The sequence below is a fragment of the Rutilus rutilus genome (genome assembly GCF_951802725.1).
Source record: "Rutilus rutilus genome assembly, chromosome: 14".
NCBI lineage: Eukaryota > Metazoa > Chordata > Actinopteri > Cypriniformes > Leuciscidae > Rutilus > Rutilus rutilus.
Window position 1 is genome coordinate 2,196,944 of NC_140219.1, and position 26,423 is coordinate 2,223,366.

Consider the following 26,423-nt stretch of genomic DNA (forward strand, 5'->3'; position numbering starts at 1 on the left):
TTCCCAGGAAGTTCCCTACAGGTTATTTTTAGGGTTTATTTTTATAACAAGCCTATGTTATTATGCTAAAATGTGTCATTTAAATATATATATATATATATATATATATATATATATATATATATATATATATATATATATATATATATATATATATATATATATATATATAGCAGATACAGTTTATTAAAACCTGGATTAGATCGCGTTAAAGTGCATTATATTTTTCAGATAAATCCAATTTTACAGCTAAAAATATTAAGCCAAGGTTACGCGTAGTATGAAAAGCATACAAATCTTTCCTGCGCGCCCCTGATCTGATTCTGCACGCGCTTCTCCAGCACGCGCTTACCTCAGTCTTCAACAGAAAGCGGCGCGCATTTCGTTTTGCTGACTAACATTAGTTTATCGACCTCTTTATTGAATAATTGCTTATAATTAATAATTATACGAGAGTAAATAGTGTGAATTCAGAGAGATTTGACACGTATAACTGAAGAGAATATGAAGTTAACCGAGAAGTTTTTGTTTACTGACCAAAAGAGTCCCGCTAATTCAGTGGTAAGAAATTAATGTAATGTTACATAACGTTCATTGTTAACCATTTTTTTAATGTCTGTGAATAAAAATTATATATATATATATATATATATAACGTACTGTTGAATATATATCTTCAATCACATTTATGGCTGGACATCACTTCTGACAACTACAGTATAAATACGTACACTAAAAGATTATTTAGTGTGTTTATGTAATGCCTCACGGTAGTGATCCTAATGTGTGATGTTACTGCGCATGCGTAGAATCTCGTTTGTTGTAGACGGCATGTGGGAGGAGCGATAGTCTCACGGAACTCTTTACGATTGACATTGGTCATAAAACGCAACGTATGCGGCATTTATTTAATATTTATGAGTTAGCTTTCGTTATTGGGTGAAAAAAAAAAAAAAAAAAACCCATTGCTTAATTAATATTTAACCGTAAACTGCGCTCTTCCTCCCTGCAAAAGAAACCACAAACACCTCATTATAAAAACGACCTGAATTTCAGTTTCTATTTCAGAAGGAAATTAAAGTATCTGACAACACACCTGTAAGTTCTTTACTTTATTCCCATTAATTGCATCTTTACCTTTGCTTTTTTACTGATCTTTAAAAAAAAAGTTCTGAATGTTTTGGAGTGTTTTTAATGACGAATGGATTCAGATAACAAGACGTGACTGTGTGTAATCGCTACTAAAGAGGATAAGTGAAGAGTCTGTGTGTTGTTTTTGACATTTCTGAGACAGTCTAAGACTAAAACGTATCGTATTATAGAAGAAGAAGAGTAACATTAAACTTATTTCATAATGTGTCTTGGCCAATAAAGAGAAACTGAGTGACATACTTTCTGTTACTGTAATTTGTGACCCCAATTCAAGTGACAATGACTCAGCCAGCCTTCATTCATCAAGCTGTGACATGTCTCTATATCTTATGATAATGATATTTGTGATCATTATGAATTCACGATCATCTAAATCTAGAAAGAAGCAAACAAGTTATCTCTTAGCATTTTAAGGGATCTTGACACACCTGTAGTTTTTTTAGGAAATGTCTTTGAAACCAGTTGGTTTAGTTTTTGACACAACAAAAACTCAAGTTTGACATAAACAGAATATATCATTATATATATTGTTGTGTTACCTAAAAATGTCCTTTCGATTTTAATGACAAAATCATGGTGGAAGGAAATAAAGCAGGATGTGAATTACAATGACACAACATTTACATAAACACTTACTGTAACTCACCCATGCTGCATTTCCTGGAATTGCAAGAATACAGAATGCTTAATGAATAATAGCTATTATTATTTTTTAAAAATTGCTGGAAATGTGTTGCATTATTATTCAGTAGATCTGTTTCTTTTGTATTCTTTTAGTGACCATGTCGGACGGAAAACCCAGGGGTGAAGACACTGTGGACGCCAGACAAGGGAACGCACAAGAGTATGTGTTTGATTTTGATGGAAATTGTTTCATTACAAACATATAATTACAAGAAACGGCAGATGGATATGTAGGTCAGAATTAGAACGACCCATTGTTGATTGAGGAATCACTGAGAAGATCATCCAAAATGTTAAAGTCCCCCTTAGTCCAGTCATTTTAAGCCAAAATGGGGGTGAACCTTGAACAAATTGCAACAGAAGCAAACTCAACTGATTTTGTATCCTCAATATGTCCTGAGCTCGTTTTTTGGGGTCGACAGCTTATAAAAAAACGTATTTCTGGGTTTTTTAGCTTGTTTGCTGCACACTTTGTCACACAGCAGCTTTTAGACATTATTTTGTTTTTTGTAATAAGTCATAAATGACAAGGAGGCAGCTTCACACAATGCACAGTCAATGGAGACTGTTAGACCCCCCCCCCCCCCCCCCCCCCCGGTGTGGGCGTGGTTTCAGATTATGATGCGTGATGCTCTGTCTCTATTGGTGGATCTCGTGTGAGTGACAGGTTGCCCCGCCCTCCAGAAGTGTTTCACTCTGATTTATACGTCACAGTAGGGAAGAAAAGACGAGCACAATTTCCGTTTCGGAAATTTCATGAAAGTATCTGCTAGCTAACCACTTCCTGAAGTGACTGTCTATAATTTCCACTTTGATTAGGAATGACTCATAAAAGTATTTGCTCTCGCAGGACTCGGATTCTCACGGATGCCGGAGTCGATCAAACGGATGCCAAACCACGTTCTGATGCTTTCCAGTACAACATGAACTACGGCAGTCTGGGACAATGTGTGATCATCAACAACAAGAACTTCCACAGAAAAACAGGTAAGAGCTGGGAAGCACACAGACGAAACCCCGAAACACATTTTTTGAGATATGAACAGATATGAACAGGCTGCACATCACTGAAAACACTAAAAACACTTCAATACAACCAATAAATTGGTTATTTTTGCGTTTTTCTGAGCAATTTTTGTTCTTCCGGGTTGAAAAGCAACGTCCGGGAATGTGAGGTAGAAGCGTGCCTTCGGAGCGTGTGATTGGCTGTCGGCTCGATTCTACGTCAGCTGACCCTCGAGCTAATCTCTGCATTTATTCATGAGAGAGAGCTCGTTCAATCCAATCACTGCGCTGTATTACGCATGAGGTCGCATTACAGCGGAGAATTGAAACAACCTCGGCGCGCACATGAGATCGGCTTCTGCATGAAACGCCACGATGAGTTCAACAACGCTCGCAACGCGGATCATATAGATCAGATACAGACCGGATCGAGCGTGTTTCAAGTTTTTCCTGCAGGGCCATGGTCATATTTCATATACTCTAGTGCTCTAAACATGAACCAGCACCGTGTATGCGCACACATTTTTAATCACGTCTTCTTGAAATGAAATATATGCGCAAATAAGGACAGTGATGCAGCCGTACGTCTGATCATGAACGCGATGGAATTATTCTGATACACAAAAGACAATTATGTAGACCTGAAAATTCAAAGAACAATGGACAAAACAGTAACTGTGCCTTTATTCTTTCTGTGTTAAACTGTGTCATTTGTTCAGAGACTGTAGTGCTCGTAAATGAAGGCTAATGAAAATATTATTAAACCTTTTAAATAGGGCTGGGTAAAAAATATCGATTTCTCGATTTTAATCGATTCTGATTTTTACGAACCGATATCGATTCTTAAATCCCAAGAATCGATTAGTCCTCCTGTTTTCAGCTGATGAATGACCGGAACATTGTAGCGCATCCCATCCAATAAATCACAATAATCTTTGTGCTTTATTACTTTTGATATGAAACAAAGTCTCAGATCTCAAATTACATCCATTTTATTACGCAATTCAAAAACATAAATAGCGTTTTGTTGCTGTGGCGTGAGATCGCTCAGGCTCAGCTCAGGAGAAGCACGTGATCTTCTCTTCCGCCTGAATAACACCAGTTACAGCACGAGATAAACATGAATGAGCTTCTGAAAGTGTGTTAAAAGGTAGAGTACAACTTATCGAAGTCCGTATCATGTGACATGGAGTCGCTCAACCAGTGTTTCAACCGTGGAAAGACGTCAGTAAAACAGCTTGTAAACAATGTCATGTAACGTCACGTTTACCTCAGAAAAACCACATCCAGTGGCCATAAACTCGTCAGTCAGCTAGAAAAATTAACTCTAGAGAGGAGCATTTTGCTAAATATATGCACCATATTACATATTCATTATAATTTTTAATGGTCTTCAATATTTAATGCATGTTTGAATAAATCCGGCAGGTTTTTATGACAGCCACCATTTAAATGTTTATATTTCTTATAACTTTATTATTATCAAAATAAATAAAAGTGGAATTTAAGTGTTTGTATACAAATCAGTTCATTTTTACCTTCAATATTATAGTAGGCTAATGAAGCCTATATTATTTTTTTCAATTCAGTTTTTTTCCCACTCAGTGGTCGTATTTTAAAGTCTGCGTGAACCATAAGTTGCAAACGACTTTTCTCCAGTGTTGTGACGTATTTCCCAGTGAAAAGGAATATTAAACAGAGGGCAGGGTTTTACTCTAGCGCTCCTCCTCTCCATCTCTCGCTCATAGCAGACTAACGGTTTGAGGGGAGTGGTTAAGCGTTTCCCAACCCAAGCCGTCAAACCTACATCATCAGAGAAGGAACTCCATTCCAGACCAGAAGTAACTTTTCAGAGTTTGATTAAAGATTACGACGGCAAACAAATTTTTTCTGTGTATTAACTTGCACGGATTAATTTTTCACCACAAGACTAGTAATATGCGCTGACAAAGTAAATAGGGTCAATTTTGATTTCAGTTGGACTTTAAAGGGGTGGTTGATTATGATTTGACTTTTCTAACTTTAGTTAGTGTGTAATGTTGCTGTTTGAGCATAAACAACATCTGCAAAGTTACGACGCTCAAAGTTTAAAGCAAAGGGAGATATTTGCGTTTACAGAAATCGCTGGTAGAGACTACACCACATTCCTCCCGGGTTAGTGACATCACCAACCCTCAAATTTACATAAGCCCCGCCCCCGGAATACGCAGTTCATGTTGAGAAGAGGACCAGATGTTGTAGTCGAGCACATCTGTGAGTCTGCTCAAGCTGTCGTATCCGTCTTTCCACACTTATTGCATTACAGTACGTAACACAAATGCAAGAGCATGTCACTCTGCAGGCGTCTTACAACAGTTCCCACACGAGCGACTTTATAGATTATCATGACAGAATATGCTAATCAATGACTAGAAGATAACTACACATCAGCAACATAAACTCATCAACTAACCATTCAGAAATGTCCTGTTGCTTCTACATGTTGTCACTTCTTCTCGAGTCTCTCCATCTTTCCGACTCCAGTTTAAACATAAAAGGCAGAAAAGTTTCTGACATTTCAGTGCTTGTCTGCGCGAGGTAATTTGAAGCTCCGCCCCCTGTGCCGGGAGCAGCAGCTCATTTGCATTTAAAGGAACACACACCAAACGACGCGTTTTTATTGACCCTCATAAAGGGACAATTTAAACATGTTGTAAATAATGATCCGTGGGGTATTTTGAGCTAAACCTTCACAGACTTATTTTACATCTTGTCTGCAAGATGTCTGTTAAAGATCACTTGATCTGGAAAGCATCTGCTGTTTACTAACATCTGATAGACATCTTTAAGATGTCAGTTTAACATACATTCTAAATCATTACATCTTAAAGACATCTTCTAAACGTCTATTTGACATCTGACAGGAAATTGCAGATGAGCAAACACTCCAGCCTTCCAGATGTAAACACACGCACATCAAATAGACGTCTCCGTGATGTACGTGTGCTATCTGTAATATTCATGTGTCTGTGTAATGAGTGTGTTGCAGGTCTGTGTTTTATTGGTTGTTTTTCCTCCACTACACTCCCACTTTTCCACAGTTTTCACGTCCATTTCTAGAGACTTTTTAGCCCCTGTCACACAGAGATTCCGGAAAATACACAGATAAAGTGACCCGGGTTCGTTTGATTTTGGTTCATTCACACTGCCAGTGATTTTCTGGAATCAGAGAGTGCGTTCACACACAACCCGTAAAAATCCCGTAAAGACACGTGACATCGACTTGTAATGTCTCAGCAGCATCTTAAGTTTGCTTATCAGCTGCGATTTCTCTCTCTAAGTTTGCTTATCAGCTGCGATTTCTCTCTCGAGAAACAACGCTTGTGCATTTTTTTTCTCTGATTTGATCATAAACTTGCGCATTACGTACCGTTTCACAGCTGGCGAACGATCCCGGCTCCAGCGTCATCACTACGACACGGCATTATTACGGCTTTTGTTCTCACAGCGCGCGTTCCGGGACTGAACACGGTAATGTTACTAGGTCGCCAATCCGGCATCGATGCCGGGTCATGTTTGCGTTCACACAGAAGGCGTTCTGACAATTTCCCAAAAAGGGGCTTTTGAAACTCAGAGGCGTGAACGACCAGGCTAAAACCGAGAGGTTTCAGGACACTTTAAGGGTTTAGTTCAGGCATTTGTTCATCCTAATTTCTCTTTTAAACAGCAATGGGAGTTCGTAACGGGACAGACGAGGATGCAAAGAATGCAATGGCGACCTTCTCAAAGCTAGGCTTCAAAGTCAATACTAGGAATGATCAAACTGTCTCAGAGATGAGGGATTTGTTAACTAAAGGTATGTTTTGCATCACTGATTGATTAGAATAATTGAATGGCTCATAAACTCACGAAGTCTTCCATCCTCAGTGTCTCGGGAGGATCACAGTAAGTCGGCCATGTTTGTGTGTGTGTTGTTGAGTCATGGAGACGATGGGATGATTTTTGGCACGGATGGAGCTATAGCACTGAAGACACTGTTTGAGCTCTTCAGAGGAGATCGCTGCCCTTCACTGGTGGGAAAACCCAAGCTTTTCTTCATTCAGGTGAGCGTCATGAGTCTAGTCACCTTCATTTACAGGTGAAACTCGAAACATTTGAATATCGTGCAAAAGTTTATTTATTTCAGTAAATCAACTTCAAAGGTAAAACTAATATTATATAGACTCATTTCATGCAAAGTGAGATATTTCAAGCCTTTGTTTGTTATAATTTTGATGATTTAAAGTCCAGAGTCAACGCAGCCGTCTACCAGGACGTTTTAGAGCACTTCATGCTTCCTTCAGACAAGCTTTATGGAGATGCTGACTTCATTTTCCAGCAGGACTTGCCAAAAGAACCAAAACCTTGTTCAATGACCATGGGATTACTGTGCTTGATTGGCCAGCAAACTAGCCTGACCTTAACCCCATAGAGAATCTACAGGGCATTGCCAAGAGAAAGATGAGAGACATGAGACCGAACATGAAGGCCGCTATTGAAGCATCCTGGTCTTCATAACACCTCAGCAGTGCCACAGGCTGATAGCATGCATGCCACGCCGCATTCAGACGCGGCCTTACCTATGTTTCACCCGTTTCAATTGAAACAGACCCCGCCCTCCAAGGGGGACCCCAACAGACCACCAAAATCCCACTCATTTTCTCCGTAGGATATTGATTTTCAGCCATAATGTCTAAACCATCCAAGGTAGATTGACCACGAGCTACGAGGTTGTGAAACGAAAGTTTCTGCTCCTATAAAAGCCCCAAGGTATGAAATCAACCTTGTTATTTGCGATCTGCTGGAGAAATACTACACTACCCACAATTCTAAGCAAAACACTGACGTCTCTGATTGGTCGAACTCGCGCCGCGGTTACCATGGCGACGTTTACCGCCCCGCAAATGACTTAAGCGGTGCTGAAATAACGCGGAGCCCATCGTTATTTATGATGAGTTCGGTTCAGTGTCAGTCAGACACTTTTTCTTCTTTGCTTTTGTTAAATAATTCAAGTTGAGGGGATGTTTGAGCTGTTTTGTTTTTAAAGTCAGCCCAGACCGCTGAAAATATACTGCGCAAATCAATTAAGCAGTGAAGTTGCCCTGCGTGAAAGAGCGAGGCTTATTCCAACGTAAAACGCTGTATAATAGTATATAGTTTTAATCAAATAAGGTTGGATTATTTCTATGTTGAGCTGCCTGTTCATGAAGCTGAAAGTGCACGTAATAAAATAATATACCATTGATGCAAACCAACAGGAATCCTTGCTTTTTCTGCTCTATTATGTTTATGTTTTATGTGGGTAGGGCCCCATATTAGTTATTGAAACAGGCCCCCAGATGCTTAAGGCAGTAATTCATGCAAAAGGGGCCCAAACCAAGTACTGAGTACATATGCATGATTATACTTTTCAGAGGGCCGACATTTCTGTATTTAAAGTCCTTTTTTTTTATTGATTTCATGTAATATTCAAAAAGCTGTAAGCCATAATCATCGAATAAAGGCTTGAAATATCTCTATATATTAGTTTCACCTTTTAAGTTGAATTACTGAAATAAATGAACTTTTGCACGATATTCAAATTTTTCGAGTTTCACCTGTAATATAGTGCTTTTAACAATATAGATTGTTTTAAAGCAGCTTTACAGTGATAATAGTGTTAACTCAATAACTACAACTCTTAATTAACAATAAACTCTTTATTGTTCCATCGCTAACAACATAGCCACTCTTCCTCTCATGGGACGCCAGACCGAACTAACAAAAAACAAATCACGCGCTTCCCCATAAGGGTGCTCCTTGCACATGCGCAGTAAAAGAAAACATAACTTAACAATCTCCCTTTTTTCATTAAAAAAAAAAAAGTTCAAGTTTAGAACATAAGCATTTGTTATTATTATAACAGGATAACTTAAGTGCTTCAGTTTAAATGACTAGACATTGACAAAACATGAGCAAATAATTGTCAAATCCATTCAGTGCTTAAGATAGCAAACACCTGTGCTGAGAGCTTTCAGAAGGCCAAGTGCAGATGCACCCTTTTTTGTCAAGCAGTTAGCTAGCTGCTCTTTAGTGTCTGACCACAAGATCTGCCGAATAGTTCCAGAGTGTATAAGTTCCTTCATACTGCTTATTTCCAGGCGCAGTCTCTTTTCGGTTACAGATTTTGTAGATTTGAGAGCATCGAGGAGGGAATGATTGTCTATTACACACACAATAGGCACATTGATGCATGTGCAGCTACCAGTGGTAATCTCAGAGTATAGTGTAGCGAGAAAAACTGCACAATCAACTCCATCTGCAAGTGCCAAAGTCTCTCCTGCTAAAGTACTCCGTACAACTCTCCTTATCCGTTTTGACTGCCAAGATATAGGTGAAAATTTTCCATTTTCCCCCATAAGCATGATGAAATGTCCACCCTGCGTGCCACCGTCCTGAAGATTTCCCATTGAGGAGTCACTGTACACCACCAATTTAACAGAACTGTTTTCCCCTAAGTACTGGAACCTCAAGATGACCTCTTCTGATTTCAGTCTTCTGATAAGTTTATTTGCACAATGCAGGGTCTGAACAGTAGCATGCTTTGTGTTAGATGCCAACATGGATATGTCATATATTATGTCAGGTCGGCTTTGCCTGGCAACCCACAATATTTGTCCAATCTTTGATTTTAGCATATCCATCTCAACGTCTGTCAATGACGCTTCACGTTGTGTTGCTCTGGTTGGATCCACTGGGATGGGTTGCAGATTTTTTATATACGTTCCTTGTTGTACTTGTATTTCATCCTCGTTAGAATGTACTTCTATTCCAATGTAGCTGAAACTGTCATGTTCTTCCCGTCCGACTTGAAAGGCAGCTTTCAATTGAGGAATGATATTTGTGGAGAATGCATCTGTACTAGTGCTGCACGATTAATCGTATCGCAATCGCAATCGCGCTGTCAAGCCTACGCGATTATATGACGCAAAATGCTGCGATTTTATATTAAATAAACAAACACAATTAATGCAGCATCTGTTAATTTTTGGCATCCTTTGGCTATATTGTTACATGATCCCGCTCTTATTCATGCAAATGCTTTTAAACCATTCATGCGCGATAAGACAAAAAAGAACGCTCTGTCAGTGAATGTCCTCCTGACACACACACACACACACACACACGACCCACAGATAGACGCGCGCCAGTATCAAGTTCTCTTTCGCGGTAGAACGAACAACACACATGTATGCCAAAATGAACGCGCTGCCTGTGAATGTCCAGACTGTGACACACAGAAAGACTCGCGCTAATATCGTGCGTGCGCACAAAACAGCATGCCAGAATACAGTTCTCTTTCGAGCTTGAACGAACAATAACACACACAATTATGCCAAAATGTTTTTTTTTGTCGAGTATCTTCATAACATAAGAGCAGTCTTATGATGAACGTGAAGAGTTGTGACTCGTGAGAGAATGAGGCGCGTGTGAGATCCGCGTCTCTGACAGCAGCAGCTGGTCTTAAAGGGACAGTACACAGTAGCCACTAATTATATCTGTCGCTAAAGTTAATCAAAGAACAAAGGGAACAGAGAAAAACACTCACTGCTCTTGATTAAATAACTTTTTTCTTTAGGCAGATTATCACTAATCTGTGTGTGCATTTATTTTTCTTGAGAACCAAGCAAGTTGACTCATGAAACCATTTGTTTATTATATCGCATATCGCAATCGCAATATTGACCTCTATTATCGCAATATGACGTTTTCCCCAAATCGTGCTGCCCTAATCTGTACCACCCCAAATAAAGTCATCCACATGTGACGCAAGAATCCCCATCACCTTGCAGGATTCATCCACCCAGTAAAATACTGCCGGATCTACCTTTGACACTGTAGCTCCCAATTGTTGCATGGTGTCTTTCACTCTGTTATACCAGAATAAAGAAGCATCTGTTAGGCCATAAACACATTTTTTCAACTTCCATATGGTTCCTTTGTTCTGCACTTCTTGTGGTGGGCGAATGTAAATATCTCTGGTTAGCTCTTTACCTTGTAAAAAGGCTGCTTTAATGTCCATGGAGTTTAACTTCCATTTATTTTGACATATGACTGCCATGATCATTTTTAGAGACTCCGAGGCACATGTAGGTGAGTCTTTGGGAAGGTCTTGAGTGTTCATTTCTTCAAAGCCTCTCGCCACTAGTCTAGCCTTACGTACGACTCCAGCAGTTGTTTCTTTAAGTGTGCACACCCACCTCGTGGAGATGCATTTCTGGCCTTCATCTTTCACTTCTTCAAAGACGTTATTTCTTTTCCAGGTGCTGAGTTCTGTATTTTTTGCAGGCATGAAGAGATCATCATGTACTATCAATATATCATCTTCATTGTAGTCAGTGCTCAACTTAGCATGTTCGGATGGAATCACCTGAACATTGTCCATTTGTCCAAGGTTGACTGATGCGGTTGTGCCTTCAATTTCCTCAGGCTCAGTGTACTGCAAATTGTACCAGTTTTTGTGCTTGCCGTTTGCCTTTCCTGCTCGGCCGAGGATTTTACCAGTATGTATTTGTCCACTTTGATTATCTGTGTATTTAACTATTTGATCTTTTTTTAGTCTTAGACCTTCACAGTTAGTGGATGAGCAGGCTTGTGGCGTGTGGGATTGATCAAGACTATCCTCTCCAGGTAGCACTGATGCAGAAGGTTCACTGACATCTTCAGCATTAAGAGGTTCATCATTTTCTGGTGTCATTTCCTCATTTTCACTTTCAGAGTCACTGAGATCTGCTGCTGGTGTTCTTGTGGTATTCTCTTCTGTTTTCATTTGTTCTCTTTCTGTCTCCTCCAGTTTTGTTTGTGGGTCATCCACCTTTCTTAGTCTGGACTGATGCACTCGAACATAGGTTCCACCATGCCTGACAAATACAACCACACTATCTTGGCCTATGACCACACCTGGACCTTTCCACTCATTACAATCTACTCGCTTATAATACACTTTGTCCCCCGTTTCATATCTGTCATCAACGGGCCGCAGTTGCTTACGAAGGGCTCTTCTAATTCTCTCTGAGCATTCAGCTTCTGTGAATGCTGTTCTCATTGCATGTAGTGTGGTGATTTGTTTAGCTATCCAACTACTCATACTTGTTTCCAGAGCTGGAGGCTTATCGGTGAGGACTGAGGGAAGATTTGGATTCTGCCCAAACACTAACTGGTAGGGACTATAACCATGCACATTGTGCATTGAGTTCTTTGCCATTAGTGCCCAATCTAGGGCTGTTTTCCAGTCACAGTTGTTAGCCCTCTTCAATTTCAGCAAAATTTCAGTTAAGAGTCAGATTGTGCCTTTCAACAAGGCCATTGCTCCATGGACTGTACGCTGCCGTTGTTTTAATTTCAATGTTAAACCTTTCAGCCATGTCCTTCATTTCGTCATTATTAAATTCACCTCCATTATCACTAAACAGTCTGCATGGGGGACCATGAACACTTATCCAGCAATGAATAAAGTGCTTCACTATCTCTCTTGGGTTCTTTGTGGTGACAATACTCCCTGCACTGAAGCGTGTGAAGTGATCAATAGCATGCAAATACCATACTCCATGCTCAAGCTCATGTAAGTCCACAGCCACAGTCTCATTGTAGGCTGATGCCATAGGCAAACCCACTATCGGCCTATGTTTTGGCTTGCTGTATCTGCTACATGTATCACAATTTTTGACAATGTTCTTGAGAATTGTGTTGCTTTCTTCGTCGTGATTACCTGAGCATGCCAGTAATTTTTTCAGTCTATCAGCTGAAGCATGTCCAAATTGTCTGTGTAGTTTCAGTAGGACTGTCTCCTTTTCTTTTGTTGTCATTTTTTCTGTCACAGCAAGAATTTCATTTTCATTTTGTGTCTTGTTCTCACTTGTCTCCTTTTCATCTGGATGACCGTCTTCTCTCAAATTCACACAGTAATGTCCTGAAGATGTTAATTCAAGTTTAACAGGTTGTTTAAACATTGTTGCTTTGTCATGTGCAATGTCCAGAACTGCACTTGCTCTTTTCAATGAAGTCTTGCTTAAAAGCATTGGTATTTCTGCAGGAACCACTTCTGTCTCTATTTTGCATCTAGTATGTCCTATCCTTGCTGGAATAGTAACTTTCCTTGTGGAATAAGCAACCTTGCCATCACCAAATCTGAAAGGTCATGCACTTTGTTTGTCATCTATTTTTAGTAACTCACTCTGTGGCAGCCCACTTGTATAATCTTCAAGCCATTTTTCTCCACACACAGTTCTTGTACACGCTGTGTCAATCACAGCTGATCCCAAAGCCTCCACCATGAAAATTTCTGTGTTAGTTATGTTATACAAAGTTATGTTACATTCTTCAATGTCATCTTTTAGTCCTTCATCTTTTGTCAGTCTTACATTTTCCTTTTTATTTGGACAGTCCTTTGCCCAGTGATACGTGCTTTGGCAAATTGCACATTTCGTTCTTCTTCCATATTTATCAAGGGGGTTTGTACCTTGAGCTATGGTTTGGGGTTGTTGTGTAGTGTTTGACTTGTATCCCCGTTTTCCTGAGTATCTCGTGTAATAGGCACAGTCACTATCTGTGTTTTGCAGTGCACTGCCGCCCTCTCGTGGTGAAGTAACGTTATCTCCAAAAATTCTTTTCAAGGCTGATTTCATATCAGTGAAAGAAACGCTAGAGCAAGCTGTAAGTGCTAACTGTTTATCCTTAACAGTAAGTCCAGCAGTATCGAGTAGCTTAAGGCTAGTACGGCATCAGGAAGCTCCATTTTGAACTTACGTAGCCTGTTGTATCGACGCTCAAACTCGACGATGTATTCCACCATAGAAACACCGCTCTCTCTAGTGATCCGGTCAAACTCCGTGTATGCCTCGTACTGCCGATCTTTTTCTTCTTTTAAAAACACTGAGTCCAATTTCGCTATGAGTGTTTGCATTCCAGTGTCATCATTCAAATCCTCAGCGGAAATTTCCAGAGCACTGTCCCTTGCTCGGCCCGTTTGTGACAAAGTAACTGCCAAGGCTTGTTTTTTTCTTCTCCAGGTCGGTAACCCGTCTCCAGATTTCAATCTCATTTTTCCAACTTTCGTAAGCCGTCTTCTCGTCAAACGGTGGGGGATTTTTGTAATTCCCAGCAGCAGCCATCCTCTGCTACCAATGTTAACTCAATAACTACAACTCTTAATTAACAATAAACTCTTTATTGTTCCATCGCTAACAACATAGCCACTCTTCCTCTCATAGGACGCCAGACCGAACTAACAAAAAACAAATCACGCGCTTCCCCATAAGGGTGCTCCTTGCACATGCGCAGTAAAAGAAAACATAACTTAACAAATAGGAGATTACAGTAACAGAGATTGTTTTAGCTTTACAGCAGATCTAGAATAAAGTTATTGTCCAGATTCACTTCCGTTGCAAAGATCATTAGTTATTAACTTAGGGGCCCTTAATGCACCTTCACTCGCACGACAGCAGTGCCTGAGGCTGTTGACTTATGAATTTACACATGGTTTGTCTTAAAGCATATTGAAAATACCACATTAAAAGCTTAAGAGTGTTGCTTTAGTTGCTCTTTCACAGATGTGTTGACCCTGTGTGTGTCTCCAGGCTTGTCGAGGCACAGATCTGGACCCTGGCATTGAAGCAGACAGTGATAGTGACACGGAAACAAAGAGAATTCCAGTGGAGGCCGATTTTCTGTATGCGTACTCCGCGGCACCAGGTATCTAATGTCTCGCTCAGTGCAGTTTCCTCACAAAACCACATGCACTCGCCCTCAAACGTGTGTCTGTCTGTCTCTCCTCAGGGTATTACTCCTGGAGGAACGTCGCTCAGGGTTCCTGGTTCATCTCCTCGCTCTGTGAGATGCTGTCAAAATACGGCAAGCAACTGGAGATCATGCAGATCATGACACGTGTCAACCACAAGGTGGCGCTCGACTTCGAATCCTCCTGCAATATGCCAGGGTTCGGTGGCAAGAAACAGATACCTTGCATTGTGTCTATGCTGACCAAAGAACTCTACTTCCCTAAATAATTCATCTTTATTTTACTGATTAAGTTGCAATGGGATAAAAACACTTTTTAAAGCATTTTTATTGTATCTAGTCAAACAAACATTTATTCAGACACCTTCAACACTTTTAACATTATCACAGTTTATTCGCTATAGTTTAGAAAATGGTAATGAAATATGAGCAGAACTCTGTTGATATTTGACTGGTTTTGTCCATCCTTCTGTAAGACTGTCTCACACATGAATTATGTTGAATATCTGTCAGCTGTTAAATTTCTAATAATGACGTTGCACGTTTCGGTGTCAGAGGGTTCCTCCAGTTCTTCCAGCATTCATAATGTTGAACAATTATCTCCATAAATCAGAGAGACACTTATGACTTTACTTTGTTGTTTGGCCACTCCAGTCATTCGTCATAAAATGTATACACCCTTTCCAACACTGCATCCTGTATGATATATGTATATATATATATATATGTATATGTATATGTATATGTATATGTATATGTATATGTATGTATGTATGTGTGTGTGTGTGTGTGTGTGTGTGTGTGTGTGTATTTATGTATGTAAATGTATACCCAGCAAACACAGAACATTCCATGGTTCCCATTTGGTTATTTTATTAATAACCACATTTTTCCACCTAAGGGAACCTTCCCAGGAAGTTCCCTACAGGTTATTTTTAGGGTTTATTTTTATAACAGGCCTATGTTATTATGCTAAAATGTGTCATTTTTCAAAAAAATATATTTTGCAGATACAGGTTATTAAAACCTGGATTAGATTGAGTTAAAATGCATTATAATTTTCAGATAAATCCAATTTTACAGCTAAAAATATTAAGCCAAGGTTACGCGTATAGTATAGTATAACTATAGTGAATAAACTGTGATAATGTGAGAAATGTTGACGGTGTCTGAATAGTGTTTGGTTTGACTGTATATTATTTAGAAAAGATGCGACTCAAAAAGATTTGATGCCGCTAACTTTAGACTTTATAGTTCTTCAACACTATAAGTCGCTGGTAACTTTGAGAGACTGGTTGAATAATCTAGAGGAGAAACACGAGTCCTCGATTGATAACAGAAATTCTCTCGATCACTGTGGGGATGATAGAGGACTGAGGGTTTGCTGGATGAAATTTTTGTGTGGATTATAACCTTTATGTCTCATTGTACACACTTAATCATTTAGTGTTGTTTTGTTTCTTTAGTTTGTTTCCAGCAGTTCAGTTGTGATTCTGCTGTTCTCTGAAATATAGAAAAATATGTTTATTGGAATGATTTAGGGAGGTTTTCAGGTAGGTTTAGGTTTTCACCTGGCTATACCCAATGTTTAGATCTGTTGTGGTATTTATGCAAATTAGAACATACGTAATTAGATTATGCACCGTTTGTCCATGTTAAAGGGATACTCCACTTTTTTTGGAAATAGGCTCATTTTACAACTCCCCCAGAGTTAAAGAGTTGAGTTTTACCGTTTTCGAATCCATTCAGCCGATCTCCGGGTCTGACGGTGCCACTTTTAGCATAGCTTAGCATAGATCATTGAATCGGACAGGACCGTTAGCATCTCTCTCAAAAAAATGACCAAATAGTTTCGATATTTTTCCTATTTAAAACTTGGCTCTTCTGTAGTTACATCGTGTACTGAGACCGACGGAAAATGAAAGGTTGCGATTTTCTAGGCTGATATGGCTAGGAACTATACTCTCATTCCTGCGTAATAATCAAGAAACTTTGCTGCCGTACCATGAGTCCAGCAGGCGTAATGATATGACGCAGCACCTGAAAATAGGTCTAATAGGTTAGACAAACTTAGTCCCGGTCACGTTGGAAGTTACTGAGCTGGGGACTATTTTCAGGCGCTGCGTCATATCATTACGCCTGCTGGACTCATGGTGCGGCAGCAAAGTTTCTTGATTATTACGCAGGAATGAGAGTATAGTTCCTAGCCATATCAGCCTAGAAAATCGCAACTTTACATTTTCCGTCGGTCTTAGTACACGATGTAACTACAGAAGAGTCAAGTTTTAAATAGGAAAAAAATCGAAACTCTTTGGTCATTTTTTTGAGAGAGATGCTAATGGTCTTGTCCGGTTCAATTCATTATGCTAAGCTATGCTAAAAGTGGTACCGCCAGACCCGGAGATCGGCTGAATGGATTCGAAAACGGTAAAACTCAACTGTTTAACTCTGGGGGAGTTGTAAAATGAGCCTATTTCCAAAAAAAGTGGAGTATCCCTTTAACAAACTATTTTAAAAAACGTACATTTTTTTTCTTTGTCTTGATGCAAGTAATCAACTCAGTAATTTTCATGGTGATATCTAAAGGTTACATTTTTTACCCTATTCACGTAAGAAAAAGAATGAATAGGCTATATATATATATATATATTTAAACTTTTCCCTATAGGGATTCTTCTGGGCTTTTTTCCCCCTTTACTCAGGACATATTGAGGATACAAAATCAGTTGAGTTTGCTTCTTTTGCAATTTGTTCAACCTTTTTTCATCAAATGACTGGACTATATTTACACAATTAATGTCCAGTAACTAGGAGAGGAGTAAAGAAGCAAAAGTCATGGGTCAAATTCACTCAATGTATTAATGAATGAATGAATGATTCTCTCACAATGTCAACAAAATGTAAATATGTCACAATAAAACAGCATAGGCCTACGCAAAATAACCAAACAATAAAACAAGGTGCTTTGAGTCAAAAGATACAATGATGTTCAGATGTTGACATAAGGCAAGGTTTAGAAACTAGTTTGTAGATCGAACTCAGTATGTCCATCTGAGTTTCTTGGGATATCTAAAGGGGTCCCCCAGGGGTCTATTTTGGGACCTATTCTGTTCTCTATTTTTCTAAATGATTTAGGTAAGGATGTTCAAGCAAAAGTACACTTTTATGCTGATGACACACTGTCATTTATACATATGCTCCTTCCATAGCACAGGCTGTGCAAGAGCTTCAGACTACATTTCAGTCATTACAAACTGCTCTGCTCAATTTAAAATTGGTTTTAAATCCTCAGAAAACGAAGTTCATGGTCTTTTCAAAAACTCGCCTACAGTTGCTTGATGATCTTAGCATTTTTACGTCTGATGGTAAATCCACGTACAAGTACTTGGGTATATATAGATGACAAACTTTTATTTAATGTACATATTGCTAATCTAGTTAGGAAGCTCAAAGTAAAGATTGGCTTTTATATTAGAAATAAATCTAGCTTTACTTTTAATGGCAAAAAAAAACAAAAAAACTTGTGGAAGCTACTTTTCTGTCTGCGATTGATTATGGTGACATATTATATATGCATGCAGCCTCCTCCATCTTACTTGATTCAGTGTATCATGCGTCTCTACGCTTTATTACAAATGCAGAGTCCCTCACTCACCATTGCATTCTTTATGATCTGGTGGGTTGGACAGCACTGACCACCCGCACAAAACAGCATTGGTATATTTTTTATATATAAAGCCATGCTAGGTAAACTTTCAGCTTACCTTTGTACCCTCCTCTGTCTCAATTCTGCTAGTTATCAGCTACACTCCTCCAAGTGGTTGCTTTTTAATGTACCCAGGGTTTGGACAGATTTGGGGAAAACTGCATTTTCATACTATGCTCCATGGGCATGGAATAATTTGCAAAAAGATCTTAAACTAGAAACGTGTATATCAATTAATAAATTTAAGACCATCATAAAAAATGTGGTAAAGGAGACATGTAGTTGTTTTTCTTAAGAGGTCCTTGTATTTGAATGATTTTTGCATAATTGTATTCAATTCAATTCAATTCAAATTTATTTGTATAGCGCTTTTCACAATACATATTGTCTCAAAGCAGCTTTACAGAAAGTGCATTTCAGAAATTTACATGCAAATTTGAATGCATATACACTTGTGCGCGTGCATCGAGTTTATATGTATGTGCGAGTGTTTATAGGTATATATGCATGGAAGTTTATATGTACATGCGAGTATTTATAGGTGTATGCGTTCGTCAAGTTTATATGTATATGCAAGTTATTCACAAGTGTATATGCATTCATTACTAACATAATATGTATTGGTATGGATTTCATATTAGTGTGCACGTGTATTTCATATATGTATTTTGAACATCCAATAGTATACATGTATATGCGAGTAATTTATAGGTGTATATGCACGTGTGTTGTGTATGTATTGATAAGCGAAGTTTGATTTAAATCCTACGTGGCGCCTCATACGTTTGTCCAGCTGACCATATCACACAAACCCATCACGCACACTGAACATCGCAGCACACGAAGCTACAGGCCTCACTGTTATTATCCCATCACATTAACCCTATCAGGACCATACTCAGACAGCAACATACTGTCGGCCCAGATCCGGTCCACATCTGGTACAAGTGGATTCCACATGGCCCAGATGTGGGCCGACACTATGTTGCTGTCTGGGTACAAAGATACCTACTAACCTGTAACCGCCTGTTCGAGTTCCAATGTGAAGGCATCACGTCTCAGGATAGACGCCTGAGGATTTCTGCACCCTCCTTTCTTTACGTGGACCTTCTCTGGAATACCTGGGACTTGTTAAGACTGAGAACTCTTGACGCCTGAGGATATCTGCACCCTCCTTTCTTTACGTGGACCTTCTCTGGAATACATGGGACTTGTTAAGACTGAGTACTCTTATTAACACCACTTTTTTTTTTTACCTTGATTTTACCAGGAAGTCTCATTGAGATAAAAAATCTCTTTACAAGAGAGACCTGGCCAAGGTAGCAGCCATACATAAACACAACATAGTACATGTATGTACATTTTTTTTCTATGTACATTTCTGAAATGCACTTTCTGTAAAGCTGCTTTGAGACAATATGTATTGTGAAAAGCGCTATACAAATAAATTTAAATAAAATTATTTAAAAAGTCACTGGTTTTCTCCACACATACCGCTTAGAATTAAGGCCAAAAAGTTCTATCTTGGTCTCATCAGACCAGAGAATCTTATTTATCACCATCTTGGAGTCCTTCAGGTGTGCTTTCATGTGTCTTGCACTGAGGAGAGGCTTCTGTCGGGACACTCTGCCATAAAGCCCCGACTGGTGGATGGCTGCAGTGTTGGTTGACTTACTACAACTTTCTCCCATCTCCCGACTGCATCTCTGGAGCTCAGCCACAGTGATCTTTGGGTTCTTCTTTACCTCTCTCACCAAGGCTATTCTCCCCCGATAGCTCAGTTTGGCCGGACGGCCAGCTCTAGGAAGGGTTCTGGTCGTCCCAAACGTCTTCCATTTAAGGATTATGGAGGCCACTGTGCTCTTAGGAACCTTAAGTGCAGCAGAATTTTTTTTGTAACCTTGGCCAGATCTGTGCCCTGCCACAATTCTGTCTCTGAGCTCTTCAGGCAGTTCCTTTGACCTCATGATTCTCATTTGCTCTGACATGCACATGTCACTTACAGTTACTTACAGCTGTAAGGTCTTGTATAGACAGGTATGTGGCTTTCCTAATCAAGTCCAATCAGTATAATCAAACACAGCTGGACTCAAATGAAGGTGTAGAACCATCTCAAGGATGATCAGAAGAAATGGACAGCACCTGAGTTAAATATATGAGTGTCACAGCAAAGGGTCTGAATACTTAGGACCATGTGATATTTTCTTTTTTAATAAATGTGCAAAAATGTCAACAATTCTGGGTTTTTCTGTCAATATGGGGTGCTGTGTGTACAATAATGAGGGAAAAAAATGAACTTAAATGATTTTAGCAAATGGCTGCAATATAACAAAGAGTGAAAAATTTAAGGGGGTCTGAATACTTTCCGTACCCACTGTAAATCTGCTGTAAAGCCAATACAATCTCTGTTACTGTAATCTCCTATTATCACTGTAAAGCTGCTTTAAAACATATTGTTGAAAGCACTATATACAGGTGAAACTCGAGAAATTTGAATATCGTGCAAAAGTTAATTTATTTCAGTAATTCAACTTAAAAGGTGAAACTAATATATTACATAGACTCATTACATGCAAAGTGAGATATTTCAAGCCTTTATTCGATGATTATGGCTTACAGCTTATGAAAACCCCAAAATCTCAGAAAATTTGAATTTTAACATGAAATCAATAAAAAAAAAGGACTTTAAATACAGAAATGTCGGCCCTCTGAAAAGTATAATCATGCATATGTACTCTATTCTTGGTTTGGGCCTCTTTTGCATGAATTACTGCCTCAATGCGGCGTGGCATGCATGACATTAAGCCTGTGGCACTGCTGAGGTGTTATGAAGACCAGGATGCTTCAATAGCGGCCTTCAGCTCTTCTGCATGATTCGGTCTCATGTCTCTCATCTTTCTCTTGGCAATGCCGATAGATTCTCTATGGCAGCGGTCCCCAACCTTTTTTGCGCCACGGACCGGTTTAATATTTTCATGGACCGGCCTTTAAGGTGTGGCGGATAAATACAACTAAAATAAAATGATACGACCGGCATAAAAAACTGGGGTATTTTTTTAATATAATAATAAACGTGAATCCAATGTGTAGGCCTACTCGCAACTTTATAAGCAGCGTCCTCGTAACATCGCGCCTAAAGACAATTGGAAAGCCTGAACACAAACAAAATGCCCCCCAAAAGAAAAAAATCTCCATGTTTTCGGTGCTGATGCGTTCATGTAACATGTAAGGGTGGCGATGCCAATAAAACACCTAAAAGCTGTCACAACGAACAGGCAAAATGAATGATTATGAATATGTAAAATACAGCAGGAGACATTTTAATTGTTTACTAATAAACAAGTGTTTTCTGTGTCAGTGTCGGCTGCAAAGAGGAAGCTGACGATGCTGACTCGCGATATTCGCCGTAGTGAACGCGCCAGAGAGAAATGCACATTTCATACGAATTACATAAGCAAAGAACAGTCAGTTTTCTTTCGTTTTGAATTGTTCTGTTTAAAGATACACCATACCTAGAGATTGGCATGGTTTTATTTCAGTTAGCCTAATAGCTGGTTTGACTTGCATTGAGAGATGATCTTATGGAAAGTACTCCATGCCAATCTCTAGGTATGATGAAGGCTATGTGATGATGTGGGGCTATTTTAATTCCAAAGGCCAAGGGAACTTTATCAGGATGCATAGTATCCTGGATCCATGAAGTAACTGGCCTTTAAAATAAAAAATCTGCCTGCCTCTATGGGAATTTAACATAGGGGTGTCCAGACTTATGGACCCTGTATTTTAAGGGTCCCAGGGTATTTACAGCACCCTGTATTTTAAGGAAGAACATTTATTTATTTACGATACATTATTCATTCACAAAGAAAATTGGTGTCCTTAAAGGTTGGATTTTTCCAAATTTTTTTAATTAAGGCATTAAGTTCAATTTCCAAAAGATGATTTTTTATTCCTCGTTTTAGTCAACTTTAGCATGGGTGTTAACTTATGCATAGCACTGTATGTCTCAGGTCTGTGAGGCAAGTAGGCTACCTTATACGCTGAGTTTCGGTTCATTTATGAGACGAGCTCCAGTTCACGCGCCAGCGCCTCCGTGTCGTGATTATCTATTTTCTTATTTATTAAATCCAGGCAATTGGTTGATGAAACATTGATTAAAATTAAGATACAATTGATACAAAACAAAATTAAATTTAAAAACAGGCTTTGTGCTCTCTGTTTGAGGTCTCTGTGAAAGTTTAAAAGCAGTCTTTAGTGCCGCTTTCAGAGTGCTCACGTCCGTAACGGAGAACTGTCCCATCTGTGACATTTTTTTTTTTGTGTGTGAAATAAATTTCGAAATAAATGCGACTCATAGTCCAGTGCGACTTAGGCTATATATGTTTTTTCTTCTTCATGACGCATTTTTTGACTGATGCGACTTAGGCTATAGCCTACTCCGGAGCGATTTATAGTCCGGAAAATACGTTAAGTTATTAATTCTTTCTGTGCGGCCCGGTACCAAATGTCCCATGGACCAGTACCGGTCCGCAGCCCGGGGGTTGGGGACCCCTACTCTATGGGGTTAAGGTCAGGCTAGTTTGCTGGCCAATCAAGTACAGTAATCCCATGGTCACTGAACAAGGTTTTGGTTCTTTTGGCAAGTCCTGCTGGAAAATGAAGTCAGCATCTCATAAAGCTTGTCTGAAGGAAGCATGAAGTGCTCTAAAATTTCCTGGTAGACGGCTGCGTTGACTCTGGACTTAATAAAGACTCTGGACTTTAAATCATCAAAATTATAACAAAGGCTTGAAATATCTCAGTAAAATAAAGATGAATTATTTAGGGAAGTAGAGTTCTTTGGTCAGCATAGACACAATGTAAGGAATCTGTTTCTTGCCACCGAACCCTGGCATATTGCAGGAGAATTCGAAGTCGAGCGCCACCTTGTGGTTGACACGTGTCATGATCTGCATGATCTCCAGTTGCTTGCCGTATTTTGTATACAACCTCTGGAGCGATCACACAACATCGGCCGCCCATCACATCTGAAATGCCAAAGTGCTCACCAGCTGAGTGCTATATTATCAATCTATAGCTTGATGGCCTTAAAGCTGCAGTCCGTAGCTTTTTTTGGTTAAAAATGATCCCAAATAAATTTGTGAGCAAGTACATAACCAGCCAGTGTTCAAAACTATCTGCTTGTCTTAGCTGGATTCAAAACGGTAAGCTTGTAATAATGTTTTTTATTCCAGTGGTACTGGTGGATTTCCGCGGGAAATTCGAGCATGTCTTTGCGTCATTGTGTCACATCTGTGAACATAAAGAAGGAGTCTCGGCTAGTAGGCTATAGCCTGGAACACACCAAGCCGACGGTCGGCCGTCGGGCAGTTTCCGTGCGTCGGCCGACTAAATCTTCTCAGTGTGTTCCGCACCGTCGGCTGAAATTGGTCCTCGTCGGCTTTGTAACGGCCGATTCGACATGTTGAATCGGCGTCGGGCCGTCGGTGAAAGAGGGAACTCTGATTGGCTGTTCAGCTTAGTGAACGAGGCAGTGCACAAGAATAATAGCAAAACAACGAGCAAAGTCAAAACGGCACAGATAGAAGGCTGTTCTAATGATATGTCATCTTACCTGAGTGTTCCTTGGTTGGCGCATATTTAAATATTAACACAAGAGGAGTGGAATAAAGAAAGTGTTTAGCAGGATTGATATTCAAAAACATTTTTGTGTTTCTTTAGAAATAAATAATGGACAAATGGAGTCTTTAAACGCCTCAGATGTAAAGTTATTCCCTGTCAAAATGACGCCAAAATGAATGGGAGTCAATGGAATGCTAACAGCAGGTGATGGTCTGCTAATCAATGGCGGCGCCCTGGGAAGCTTCAGTATTTTATGAAACAGTGCCCCCCTGACTAATATAGGCTAAGGCCGGGCCCCTTGGCTGGCTCTGACGTGTAATGGCGTGATGCTAGCTCATTGGCGCACACTTCAGAGGCGCCCGCACCATTAGATGTGCAGTTGCCGCAGCACAGCCAATGAGTGAGCCAGATACTCACTGTGCTAGCTGTGCAGCTGCAAAATAATTGACATTATAGACTTGAGTAAATCGAGGAAAAGGAGTTTCCCCTTTTCCCGCAACATCTGTATCCACGTAAAAATGCATTGAAACTTTAATTAAACTAGAGATATTTCAATTGGGTGATTATAATTTAATGTTTTGTGAGGTCTTTTTCATTTTTGTGATTATTTTGCGGTTAAATTAGGAATTATGCACGGAAACCTGGAGGGACTGTCTAATGCCAGTATGCAACATGCTTTAAACAATCCACTAAACATGCTTTTGCCACTAAAAGAAAAGAATTCGCTAAGGTATGGCCACGACAACTCTTGATCCTGTGGCTGATTTTGGACTGTGTTCGCAGGACCAATTAAGGACCTTCCAAAGGACCAATGAACACGTCTGACCAATTTCATGGAATGTGAAAACGAATCTCATTGGCAGAATAAATGTATAATTTAAACATTTAAAAATAATTTAAACATTTAAATTAAACTAGGCATCAGTGCAATTCAATTGGTTTGGTAATAGCAAGGGAAAATAGAATGAAGTGATCTCCAAAAAATAAGTACTTTTTGACTATAAATAAAATTGTAAGGAGTAAAAAGTACTTTTTTTTTCTTAAAAAAATTAATCAAGTAAAAGTAAAAGTATTGATTTTTAATTGTACTCAAGTAAAGTAAAAATCCCCCAAAATAATACTTAAGTACAGTAATCAAGTAAAATTATTCAAGTATTTTACACCTCTGTTTCTAAGACACGAGACAAGGTGGGGTCAGACAAAGGGTCACATCTGATCTCGGTGCTACTGAATGGTAGTGTTTCCAACTGAGATGTGTAGAATACCTCTACTGCGGCCAGCTTCTCTTTATGAGTGTAGGAGAGTGGTAACCGTGAAAGTCCATCGGCATTTGCGTGTAATGCACCTTTCCGGTATTGAATGGTATAATCATGCGCTGACAGGAGAAGCGCCCAACGCTGCATTCGGGCTGCAGCCATTGACGGTGTACTCTTCAATGGACTCAGGATGGAGGTCAGCGGACGATGGTCAGTGAGTAGGGTGAACTTGTTACCATAGAGGTACTGGTGGAACTTGCATACTCCAAAGACTATCGCTAGCGCCTCCTTCTCGATCTGAGCATAGTTTTGTTCCGGCTTGCTGAGAGTTCACGATGCATAGGCTATAGGTCTTTCCTCACCATCAGGCATGACGTCACGTGCGAGAGCACAACTCCGACCCCATAAGGCGAAGCATCACATGCGAGGCGGAGGGGCAGCTTAGGATTGTAGTGAGTCAATACTTTCTGTGATACAAGTAGTGCTTTAGATGTCTGGAACGCTGACCCACAGGCTGACGTCCACTGCCATTTCTTCCCTTTGTTTAGCAGTTCATTCAGTGGTTTCATGACAGTGGCTAGGTCGGGAATGAAACGTCCGTAATAGTTTAGCATCCCTAGGAACGAACGTAGCTGACTGACATCACCTGGTGCTGGTGCTTCCACAATGGCACGTACCTTCTCTGGTGACTTGTGGAGTCCAGCTTCTGCACAGTTTCACTCTTAAGTCCACAAACAAATTTGTCCCTTAGTGCGTCTTCCAAGTAAGCACCAAACTCACAATGTTCCGACAGTTTTTTCAATACCGCGACAATCCAGCTCTGGTCAAGCAGGCACTAGTAGGCACATAGAGAGCGCATGCGTCGCGACTGAGTGCGTTGTTGTGTTTGGAGCTCCGTCTAATTAATTCAGAAACCTTGATTTTCTTCTTTACACTCTTTTACAAACAAACTTTTTCATTTTTATAGCGTGTGAACATATCTGGAATACTATTCTCTTTATAAAACAATCGGATTGCTTTGATATCGCTACTTATATCCAAACTTCTGCTACTAGCCTTAGCCCGCTAGCATTGCACGCGTGGTCGCGCCTATCGATCGTCTTATTTACACCCGTATCACTGAAAGCTATAATTCGCCATTATAGCACATCTGCTATATCTGTGAAGAGACGACTCTACGCCCGTGAAGAGACGACTCGACGCCC

At 39.7% G+C, this 26,423-nt stretch overlaps 1 protein-coding gene across 2 annotated transcripts; it reads left to right on the plus strand.

Moving 5' to 3' along the window:
* Window positions 1-350: 350 nt before the first annotated feature.
* Window positions 351-15,319, plus strand: LOC311303566 (caspase-3-like). Of its 2 annotated transcripts, XM_084430101.1 has the most exons (8): window positions 351-561; window positions 1,069-1,098; window positions 1,930-1,996; window positions 2,687-2,823; window positions 6,548-6,676; window positions 6,748-6,923; window positions 14,475-14,589; window positions 14,674-15,319. In XM_084430101.1, exons 3-8 carry the CDS (start codon window positions 1,935-1,937, stop codon window positions 14,901-14,903), a joined length of 849 nt encoding a protein of 282 aa, XP_084286227.1. In that variant the 5' UTR covers window positions 351-561; window positions 1,069-1,098; window positions 1,930-1,934; the 3' UTR covers window positions 14,904-15,319. The 2 variants fall into 2 exon arrangements, with proteins under 2 accessions (XP_084286227.1, XP_084286226.1); XM_084430100.1 differs by lacking the exon at window positions 351-561 and having other exon boundaries at window positions 823-1,098.
* The last annotated feature ends 11,104 nt before the right edge of the window (window positions 15,320-26,423 follow it).